Source organism: Cannabis sativa, chromosome 7, assembly GCF_029168945.1.
Source record: "Cannabis sativa cultivar Pink pepper isolate KNU-18-1 chromosome 7, ASM2916894v1, whole genome shotgun sequence".
In the NCBI taxonomy this organism is placed as follows: Eukaryota; Viridiplantae; Streptophyta; class Magnoliopsida; order Rosales; family Cannabaceae; genus Cannabis; species Cannabis sativa.
This window is the reverse complement of record NC_083607.1, coordinates 2,413,753-2,425,412: the sequence shown is the minus strand read 5'-3', so window position 1 is coordinate 2,425,412 and position 11,660 is coordinate 2,413,753. Positions and strand designations below refer to the sequence as shown.

General features: G+C 37.4%; 1 protein-coding gene and 1 long non-coding RNA gene across 2 annotated transcripts; one reads left to right on the top strand and one right to left on the bottom strand.

Annotated features, from left to right (window-relative positions):
• Positions 1–650: 650 nt before the first annotated feature.
• Positions 651–1,776, top strand: LOC115697117 (non-specific lipid-transfer protein 1-like). The gene is made up of 2 exons (XM_030624023.2): positions 651–1,079; positions 1,603–1,776. Exons 1-2 carry the CDS (start codon positions 736–738, stop codon positions 1,610–1,612), a joined length of 354 nt encoding a protein of 117 aa, XP_030479883.2. The 5' UTR covers positions 651–735; the 3' UTR covers positions 1,613–1,776.
• Positions 1,777–3,055: 1,279 nt separating this feature from the next.
• LOC133029263 (uncharacterized) lies at positions 3,056–5,283 on the bottom strand. Its single transcript, XR_009683414.1, has 2 exons — positions 5,195–5,283; positions 3,056–3,287 (listed from the first exon to the last, which is right to left on the bottom strand). It is a non-coding gene; the product is annotated as an uncharacterized LOC133029263 (long non-coding RNA).
• Positions 5,284–11,660: the final 6,377 nt, after the last annotated feature.

Here is an 11,660-nt window from a genome sequence, read left to right as displayed (position 1 = left end):
TTTATCAAAATGAAAATTAAATAGAGTACGTAATCAGTTTACAACTTTTGTTCTCTATATAATAAAATGCTAAAATTGGACAACAGTTGGGAAAAATATTATCAATTTTTGTATAGTATTTTAGCTTAATTTGATATTAAGAGAATAAATATGTATGTTTATAATAAATTAATAATTAAAGAAATATTGGTATAATTCTTTGATAGGAAGAATTCCTCAAAATAGTATATTATTATTGCCATTTTAAAATGATTCAAGATCACCGAAATAATATCTAAACCTAATAATTGAAGGCGAAGATAAAGGATCAAAAACAATAAAATATTTAATCAAGTCTTTTGCATGAATTTTACATTTCCTAATAATTTTCTTTGTTGTAATTAGTTACTAACTAGTACTAATTAATCTAAGTAGAGAATAATCATATAATAATTAAAAGACAATTCTACGTACACGCAAAAACAATAGCATTAAATCCAAAGAGTTATAGCACCGTTCAAAATATGAGTATAGAGCCAAATTAGTATAGTTAGCCATTTTTGACTAAAAACTTTACTTTAAAGCACAACCACTACCAAATATCCTCCAAAGTCCCAACCTCATCACTACAACACAAAAATTACTATCTATAAATATATAACACTCCACAACTTCAAATTTCAAACACAAAACCCTAGCTACTTTATTGAAGTGTCATTATCACTATCATTATTAATTTTACACAATATTATACTTATGGGAGGATCCATCTTTGTAGTTATGAAGCTAGTTATTTGGTTGTTATTGGTTGTGGCCATGCCATTGAGCCATGCCTTAACCTGTGGCCAAGTGGCCACAGGTATCAAACCGTGCATAAACTATCTTAAGACAGGTGGGGCTTTACCGCCGCAATGCTGCGACGGTATTCGATCACTGAACAATGAGGCCAAGACCACTGTTGACCGAAAGGCAGTTTGCAATTGCCTAAAGTCGGCTGCCAAGAGCATAACCGGGATCAACCTGAACATCGCCGCTGGACTTCCTGGCAAGTGTGGTGTCAACGTGCCTTACAAGATTAGCCCTTCTACTGATTGCAATAAGTAACATTCTTTAACTTTACACTAAAATTTACACAATATATAGGTTTCGAATGTAGTACTGTTATTTTTAATTTTGTAGAATATATTTTATTTTAGAGTAAATTAATTTATTATAATAATATTAAAGTAATTTAGAAAAAAATACATTCATAATTAATTTTTGTATTTATATATATACACTATAAAATTTTTTACTTTTAGTCACAACAAAATTTGTGATTAAAAGTAAAAAATTTCTGACTAATTATAAATAATCATTCTCATATGTGACTAAAAAACTTATAACTAAATATATTAGTCACAAAAATCATATTTTGTTGTGACTAAATGTAGTTTCAGTCACAATATTTATTGTAACTAAAATTAAATTAGTGACAACTTATATCTAAATACTATATATTTTAGTCACAAATAATTTTTTATTGTTATGATTAATATTTTTTTTTAATAATATATAAATATATAGATATTTAGATATATAAATTGGATTGACGAGTGAATTTTGTTATGTTGTTATATGCAGTGTGCAATGAGCTTAGATCATGATGGTGCAAGACAACAAAATAAAGTGCAAATGGAGCTATTAATTCCTTATATGGAGTTTCTTTAATAAGTTAATTATAGTTGTATAATTTCATCATGTACTTTTGTCATGAATAATAATAATGGAGTTCTTACCTTCTTTATACTAATTAAATTAATTAATATTGTATTTTATCACAAGAGTGTTGTTATTTTGACAACTTATACGTAAAATTTATAATTAGTTAGCAGTTTTTTATATTATTTATTAATTAAAATGTGTGAAACACAAGAATAATAAAATGCATAGCAATAGGTGATATCTTAAAGTGCTCCATAATATTTCTCTTTTCGCAATATTGCACTATACACTGATGTAACTGCTTTTTATTTTTGGTATCTAGAATTCTCTGCACCTAGGCCCGGCCCTGGGCATAGGCGGGCTACGCCTGTGCCTAGGGCCCACCTAGCCTAAGGGCCCCAAAAAAATATTTCCCTTTTGAAATTATACAATTTTTTTTTACTGATTTTGAAAAATATCACATTTTTTCTAAATAAGGGCCCAAAATAATTTTTTTTCTATGGCCCACTAATTATCAGAACCGACCCTGTCTGCACCTTGTCGAAAAGTTATAAAAATTTAGAATAAATAGGATTAGTCCCCCTCCAACTATAATCTATGTAGAGTTTTATCCCTTGATTTTTTTTTACCGTGAAAATTCTTCCTAAATTATAAAGATTGCTATAAATATTCCCCTCCAGACTCCAGTTACATTGGTTTCATTTCTTTAAACATATTGTTAATATAACATTTGTATAAAAAATAGATATATAAAAAATAGTATAATGATAAATTATGGAAATATGTATATATACCTTTAGAGCTAATTTTTGTATATTTAATTTTAAAAAACTGGATTTCAAGTATCTTAAATTTATTATATAGATTCTTTATTGCAAGTATATCTGTAACTTATGACCATATAAACAAATTGTTTTAAAAAATGATCAGAATAACTATAAGAAGATATTTGCAAAGATTTGTATATTTCAGAAGAATTTTTGCAACAAAAAAAATTTCAGAGGACAAAAAATTATTAGAAAATATGAATTATTTAATAAATACTAAAATCCTTATAAAAATACAGATTTATAATATTTTTAACACTTTTGCAAATTATAATTTTTTAACAAAAATACTAAACATTTTTCAAGGGTTGTTCTCAAAACAATATTCTCTTTCGTGTTACTAATATATTAAACTATAATTTTGCGGGTAAATACTATTTTGGATCCTGTGTTTTATAAAAGTTACTGATTGGACCTTCTGTTTTGTTAAATAACAAAATGGACCCTATATTTTCCAAAATGGTAAAATGTAACGCCCTTACTTACGTAAAATAAGATGCCATAAATAAACTGGCGTTAAGATACTAATGTTGCCTTTATTAAAAAAAAAAAAAAAACACTTTTCAAAACATGGGTACCCAGTTGAAAATAAAGTATTACCACTTAGGGAAAAGTAATAGAAAATTTAAACGACAACATCCTCGATAAGTTTAATAAATTTAAAAAAAAACTTTCAGCGGAAGATGGCCAAGACCACACGCAGTTACATGATCACACGAGATACACCCCATGCTGCCCAGACTCAACTTGTCACCGAAAGCTTACAGGCTTACTTATCTGCACATAGGGGGTAAATAAGGGGTGAGCTGCAAAGCCCAGTAAGGAAAAACAAAATACTATGTACCAGCATTCACACATCATAGCACAAACATATACATCAAACATACAACAACCTAATCATAAGTATAAATAGAGGCAGCCACACAAATACTGAAATACCACACACTCACACTCACAATCACACTCCAGCTTCCATACAAATCTGGAGTGTCTTACGTTCTTAACCAGAACGCAGTACCAATAACCAGTGCACCTTTACGTACACTGCCTCACTTACCACATCACCATACATGTGTGGTTTCCAACCACTTCCAAGTGCCTGGAACATGATTAAACAGCCATATACAATTCATCGATAAAACACTATTTCACCGAAACTATCACATTCCACAGTTTCAATACAATTTATTCAAGCAGTCATACTAGATACTCAAACCATATAAAAAGCAAGTATAAAGTATAATTATTTTTCCTTACCTCAACTCCGCTGTAATTAACTCCTACGATACCTTCTAGGCCCTATAACAATTAGTGAAACCCTAAGTCCACCGATAAACTCAATATATTTATTATTCTTTCTGTACAGCAAGTTTAGCCTAGAATTTGACTTATAAAACGTTTGAATTAGAAGTTCTACTGTTCACAAAGTTTTTAGTTAATTGAAAGACCTTTCTAACGGTATAAAGATCATCAAAATCGGAGCTATAACCTAGGAGTTATGCATGTTTTCTCAAAACAGTTTCTTTAAAATCCTGGATCATGCCGATTTCTGAATACAGCCTAAAAATAAAAGGTTTAAAAATAGTTACACCCCGATCTAGACAATACTTTCTTCATAAAAAATGTAGCTATTTTTCTAAGCTTTAAAACGAGATAAATATCTTTTAAAATGGATCAAAAGTGAGAGAGATATTGAATTTTTACTGAAGATACTTTTTCTGAAACAAAACTTAAAACGAAATATCATAACCGAGTAAAGATACTAACGTTTGATTGGTAAGAACTCCGAATTAGGGAAAGGTTTCTTCAAAGAAAATATGGATTATTGAATTATCTTTCTAACAGTACAAGAATCGCTTGAAAATAATAGATATCGAGAGAGATATCACACTTTTACTAAGGCAATATCGAAAAGAAATTTAAAAAAAACTGTAATTCGAAAGTCAGTGTAAAACATGAATTTTTTGACATCGAAATAATCAGAATTAGGAAAGAATTTCTTCATAAAAAATATAGATCATTAAATTATCTTTAAAACGGTACCTAGATCACTGAAAACGGACCTATGGGGAGAGAGATATGATAGTTTTATGAAAGCCTATTTCTCTGAAAACGAAAATAAAAACAAGTACGAATTTTACCTGAAGATTTCGAAGACACGGAACGATGATCGGTTGATTGCTAACCCCGAAGCTCTTAAGATTAAACAATTGATTTGGTTCAATAGAGAGAATAGAAAAAAGGAAATTGAGAGATGGTGAGAATAAAGGAATACGATACTATCTGGCTGCTAGGGTTCTAGAGTATATACGTATATAACATATCGTATAATAGGTTTAAATTTAAAAATAAAAATCTAACTAATCAGATAAAATTATGCTGATTTAAATTTAAATTTTAAATTTTAAACTAACTAATCTAATGCTTCACTATTTATTTATCTCACTATTTAATATATATATATTTTTCTTTTCTAGTTACACACGCACAACAACAACAACAACAACAACAACAACAACAACAACAACAACAACAACAACAACAACAACAATAATAATAATAATAATAATAATAACAATATAATTATATCACACTTAATATACCAAATACCAATATATGTATATAAACTGGATATTACATTCTACCCTCCTTAAAGGAAATTTCGTCCTCGAAATTAGACTTACCAAAAAGTTCGGGGTACTGTTCTTTCATGTCTCCCTCCATTTCCCACGTTGCCTCCCTTTCTGAACGGTTGCTCCACAGAACTTTTACTAGAAGAATACTTTTGGACCTTAACTCCTTCGCTCCTCTCTCTATAATGCGAATTGGTCGCACTTCATAACTCAAGTCCTGCTTTAGCTCCATTCTTTCATAGTTCAGCACGTGTGATGGATCCGACACGTATTTTCGTAGCATAGAAATATGGAACACATTATGCGTCTCAGCTAATACTGGTGGCAATGCCAGTCGATAAGCTACCTGTCCCACTCTGTCCAATATCTCAAAAGGACCTATAAATCTTGGACTTAGCTTTCCTCGCTTTCCAAAACGCATAACCCCTTTCATAGGTGACACTCGAAGGAACACTTTATCACCCACTGCAAATTCCACATTCCGTCTCTTTGCGTCGGCATAACTTTTCTGGCGGCTTTGTGCAGTTACCATTCTATTTCGAATCTTTTCTACCGCTTCAGTGGCCTCTCTTACTAGGTCTGGGCCTAAGTATCGCTTTTCGCCAACCTCATCCCAGTGTAGTGGTGATCGACACTTCCTCCCATACAACATTTCATAGGGTGCCATCCCTATTGTAGATTGATAGCTATTGTTGTACGAGAACTCCATTAGTGGCAAATAGTTGCTCCAGTTACTTGGGAAATCCAACGCACAAGCTCGTAGCATGTCTTCTAGTATTTGAATAGTTCGTTAGATTGTCCATCAGTTTGAGGATGGAATGCTGTACTCAACTTCAGTTTTGTGCCCAAAGCACGTTGCACACTTTCCCAAAACTTAGAAGTAAAAGCGAACCTCTATCAGATACAATGGTCTTTGGGACTCCGTGTAGCCTTACAATTGCTTTTACCTACATTTCAGCATATTGCTCTGCATTGTAATTAGTGCGCACGGGCGAGAAAATGTCTTGATTTAGTGAGTCCGTCGATAATCACCCGAGATGGAATCCTGTTGTTTCTTTGTTCTTCGGTAACCACTGTCACAAAATCCATAGCAATATCTTCCCATTTCCACTCAAGAATATCAAGAGATTGCAACAGCCCCCCAGGAGTCTTTGGTGTTCGGCCTTAACTTCTTGGCGGAGTAAGACATTTCGCTACCAATTCTCGCTATATCATTTTTCATTCCCGGCCACCAATACCTACCTTTCAGATCATTGTACATTTTGGTTGATCCTGGGTGTAAAGAATAGGGTGTAGTGTGCGCCTCTTGTAAGATTTTTGATTGCAACTCCGCTTTCTTAGGTACACACACCCTTGCCTTGTATAGTAGAAAACCCTCTTCATTAGCGAGAAGTCCCGGCTTTCCCATTTTGTAGTTCGACCCGCTTCTTGATTAAAAACTCATCTTGGGCTTGTTCTTCTTTGATATTCTCTAATAAATTTGATTCAATTGTGAGGTTAGCTAGCTTTCTGTTACTAACTCTATTCCGGATCTCTCGATTTCTGTTGCAACGGCACTTTTAATGCCCTTAACATTGATAAGCTTGCATAGTTGCGTCTGCTAAGTGCATCCGCCACTACATTAGCCTTTCCAGGATGGTACAGTATCTCACAATCGTAATCTTTTACCAGTTCCAACCACCGCCTCTGTCTCATGTTGAGCTCTTTCTGCGTAAAGAAGTATTTTAGGCTTTTGTGATCTGTGTATATTTCACACTTCTCTCCATAGAGGTAGTGCCTCCAGATCTTCAATGCAAAGACCACCTCTTGCCAACTCTAAGTCATGAGTTGGGTACCTTGTCTCATACTCCTTTAGGCGCCTAGAGGCATAGGCTACCACCTTCTCATGCATCAACACACAGCCGAGCCCTTGCTTTGATGCGTCGCAATATACTACAAATTTGTCTTTGTTAGTTGGAACACACGGGACAGGTGCTGTTATGAGTTTATCTTTCAATGTCTGAAAGCTTTTCTCACATTTATTTGTCCATGCAAATTTTTGTTGCTTTCGAGTCAAATTCGTCAATGGTGTGGCTATTTTTGAGAACCCTTCAACGAATCTCCTATAATATCCAGCTAGTCCGAGGAAACTCCGAACCTCACTTGCGGTTTTTGGTTTTGGCCAGCTCTTCACTGGTTCAATTTTCGCAGGGTCACCTCTACCCCATCTTTGGACACTATATGGCCTAGAAACGCCCACTTTCTCCAACCAGAACTCACACTTTTTGAATTTGGCGTACAATTGGTGCTCTTTGAGTCTACTTAGAGTTAGCCTTAAGTGCTCCTCATGCTCTTCCATTGTCCTTGAATAAATGAGTATGTCATCAATGAATACCACCACAAACTTGTCAAGATATTCCTTGAATACTCTATTCATTAAATCCATGAAGGCTGCTGGGGCATTGGTTAACCCAAATGACATCACTAAAAATTCATAATGCCCATACCGTGTTCGAAATGCCGTCTTTGCTATATCTTCCTCTCGGACTTTCAATTGGTGGTACCCAGATCTCAAGTCGATCTTTGAAAAGACGATCGCCCCTTGTAACTGATCAAACAAATCATCGATGCGAGGCAAGGGATACTTGTTCTTTATAGTCACTTTGTTCAGCTCTCGATAGTTTATACACATCCGCATACTACCGTCCTTCTTCTTGACGAACAACACTGGCGCACCCCAAGGTGAGTAACTTGGTCTAATGAACCCCTTGTCTAAAAGATCTTGTAGTTGAGCCTTCAATTCCTTCAATTCATTGGGAGCCATGCGGTATGGAGCCCTCGAGATTGGTCTTGTGCTCGGCGCTAACTCAATCACAAATTCTATCTCTCTATGCGGGGGTAGCCACAGTAGGTCTTCGGAAAAACTTCTTGGAATTCACATACTATGTGGACATTCTCTGGCTTGAGGGTGGTTTCTCTTGACTTGTCTACTATGCTGGCCAAGTATGCTTGACATCCCGCACGTATCATCTTTTGTGCCTTCAGGGCTGTAACTAGCGGTAAGCTTGACTTGACTTTGATTCCTTCAAATATGAATGCCTCTCCAGATTCAGGGGTGAAAGTCACTGTCCTCTTTCGGCAGTCTATTGTTGCTCCATGTCGTGATAGCCAATCCATACCCAAGATAAGATCGTAATCCCTCATCTCCAGCTCTATCAGATCTCCACTAAGTTCCTTGTCTGCAATCCTTATTGGCGCATCCCGCACTCCTCTAGATGATATCATAACCTCGCCCGAGGGCAACTCCGTCATGAACTTATAACTAAAGTTTACATACGGTAGTTCTAACTTATCTATCATCTTTAAAGCAATAAATGAGTGCGTAGCTCCAGAATCAAATAAAACAGTACATAGTTTTCCAGAGATAGAAATCTGACCTGCAACCACAGTGTTACTAGTCTCAGCCTCCCCTCTGGTTAGTGCAAATACTCGAGCTGGGACAAGTTTGTCATCCTTGAGTTGATCACCCTTTTGTGGACAGTCCTTCTTATAGTGGCCTGGTTGCCCACACTTGTAACAAGTCTTGCCTTTCAGTCGACATTCTCCCGGATGCTTACGACCACATGTTGGGCATAGGGGGTACTCCACATATGGCTTATTCCCTTTGTAGTTATTGGACCCTATCTTGTTTCTCTTGTCGGCTTCGTTGTGTTGGTTACTTGGCAGTTTTCTTTTGTTATCACCACCTCCATTACTGGCCTTTCTGGCCTCCCACCTAGCCATATTATCTTTATGTATACGACTTTCACACAACTCAGCTTCTAGGGCTTTTTCCAGTACCTCAGCATACGTGGTTGCCCTTACTCCTGACATCGCTATGTCCCGACTTATTCGGGAGTCGAGCCCTTCAGTAAAACGATGAATCCTCAAAAACTCAGTAGGAACCAGATCTGTGGCAAGCTTTGCTAATCTGTCAAATTGTCAAATTGTCAGATCTGTAACTTTGTAACATCCCCGCTTCAAGCCTCCATTGGGCCCTTACACCCACGGAATGAATGGCTCTTATACACGAGTACGTCACTCTGGCTGCTTCCTGGATCACCGCCTCGGCAGGGACATGCTGGTTTCCCCTGCCTCGACCGCGAGCACTTCCTCGCCCTCGACCTCTAGCTCGGTCTCTTACAGCCGCTCTTTCATTCAACCGGGTTGATCTTCTGGGTTCACCGTTTTCCATCAAATCCCTTAACTTGTTCTTCAAAAGAAAGGAGATGGTAGCGGTAAGAAAAAAAAATAACCAAAGATGTATCTCGCTCAAAAAGGAAATATCTATACACTAAATTATATAAACTTAAAAAAAACGTAAATCATCAAGCAACAATTCACCATGTAAAATAAATAATCTTCACTCATAAAAAAATTACACTAATAAGAAAATTGTTTGAGTTATACTAAAATTCTAACTCCGAAGAATCGGTTAATTGTTTCGATTAACCATACCCTAAGCTTCTAGCTAACTAAAGGAAAATCAAAAGATAAAAACTAAACTAAATTTAACATATAAGACATAACATATATAAAGCATACATACTAGATGACAAGTTGATCCTTTGCAGCGATGGTGTGTATGTCGCGTGAATTCAAGATCAATGTAACTGTGGCTCTGATACCATTTGTAACATCCCCGCTTCAAGCCTCCATTAGGCCCTTGCACCCACGGACTAATGGCTCTTATACACGAGTACGCCACGCTGGCTGCTTCTTGGATTGATGACTGACCCTACAGACCAACACGAGTGTTTTCAGCGTGCTTTCTCCTCACTCACACGCATCCTGGGAAAACTTCCCAGGAGGTCACCCATCCTTGAAATTGCTCCAGGCCAAGCACGCTTAACTGTGGAGTTCTTTCGAGATGGGCTACCGAAAAACAAGATGCACCTTGTTGATATAGGTAGTACCAATCAATCCATTTAAGCCCTCTTCAACTGTGTACTCCCATACCTACACAGTCTCAGAATCATCCCACTTGACCTTCCCCAGGCGGTGTGGGATTGCACAGCTTACCCGGTGTTTCCCCTTACGGATCACGGGACTACTGACTGTCACATTCTGATCCTGGAGAAATGGCCATTGTCCGGTAATTGGGGGGATGCATGGTTAGACAAGGTGTTGTGTTGGGTCAAAGTCAAAGGACTGCCGATCAAACTCTTCACGAAGAAAAATGTGACTCGATTAGGTGAAATGGCAGGGGAAGTGGTGGAGATTCGTTGGGGAGATGAGAATCGCATGTTTTCAAATGGTTATGTGAGAATGAGGATCGGGTTTCCGTTAAATACGAGTATCTTTGTGGGGAGATTTATCCCATGTGGGGGGAAGAAGCATTGGATTCATTTCAAATTTGAACATTTACCTATGCTTTGCTTCAACTGTGGAATTTGGGGACATGAACAAAAGGATTGTGCTGGTGGGATGCGACGGGAAACTGATGATGCTGGGAATTTAGTTCCGAAGTACGGATCATGGCTGAAAGATGATGACCCCTGTCCCAATGGGTTTGTCTCTGTTGGAATAGTGAACTCAGCCCCTCCTATCGATAATGGACGACATTGGGGGCAAGAACGAAGCTCGGGGAATGAAGGTGTCGTACATGGTGGTCCGGCCAACCATGGTGGAGAGTGTACAGCTGAGGGTGGGGAACAAACGGTTATTCGAGGTGTGGAGGAGGGAGTTACAAAAATCTTGGAGGGGGCGGTTAATGAACAGATGGATATTATGGGGCATACACTCCACGTGGAACCCAAGGAAGTCAAGGCCACAACTGTTGGGCCAAGTTTGAAAGCAAGTATTGGGCCTGAAATTAAAGGCCCAGAGTGTGGTATTGGGCCGACTATGAGTAATACACACCCTTGTATGGATCCTACTGTTGCATCTGGGTCAGTTCACTCAACTTTGCCTGTTGTTGCGATTGCTGAACATGATAAGAAAAAGGGGAAGAATGGAGAAGCGGCTGTTGCTATTGATTCTGAGGAAATTCAGCGATTGAGGAGTAAAGGAAAACAAGTTCAACAAGCATCAGTGGGAGTGGATGGCAATGAGAATTTTGCAATTGGGGTATCAACTGGGGAGACAAGAGGACCGGCTTCCACATCAGGTCAGCGTAAGAGGGTGTCCATTAAAACTAGAGCTAGGCTTGTGAAGAGCAATGGGAACTCTCGGGGGCATTCGAAATCGGTTTTGGAGGAATCAAAGGCCCAAGTTGGTGTTCCAGGAGGTGTTTTTTCGGTGGCAGAGTCTCATACTGGGGGAAATCATGGTGGTTTGGGTCTTGGGGAGAAGGAGGTGCAGTTGTTGGTTCCTGAGGTGGGTATTTCTAACGTGTTGGATTTACCATCTCATCTTACTAAACTTGAAGCGGCGAGCCTTGCGCAGCAAGGCCGCCGAGCACAATGAAACTCCTAAGTTGGAATGTCCAAGGAATTGGGAACCCTTGGACATTACGTGCTCTACAGTCCCATGTAAGAGATTTTGATCCTAGTATTGT

Excerpts from the sequence above, each read along its gene's own strand:
- LOC115697117 (XM_030624023.2), top strand. The coding sequence starts at position 736 with ATGGGAGGATCCATCTTTGTAGTTATGAAGCTAGTTATTTGGTTGTTA.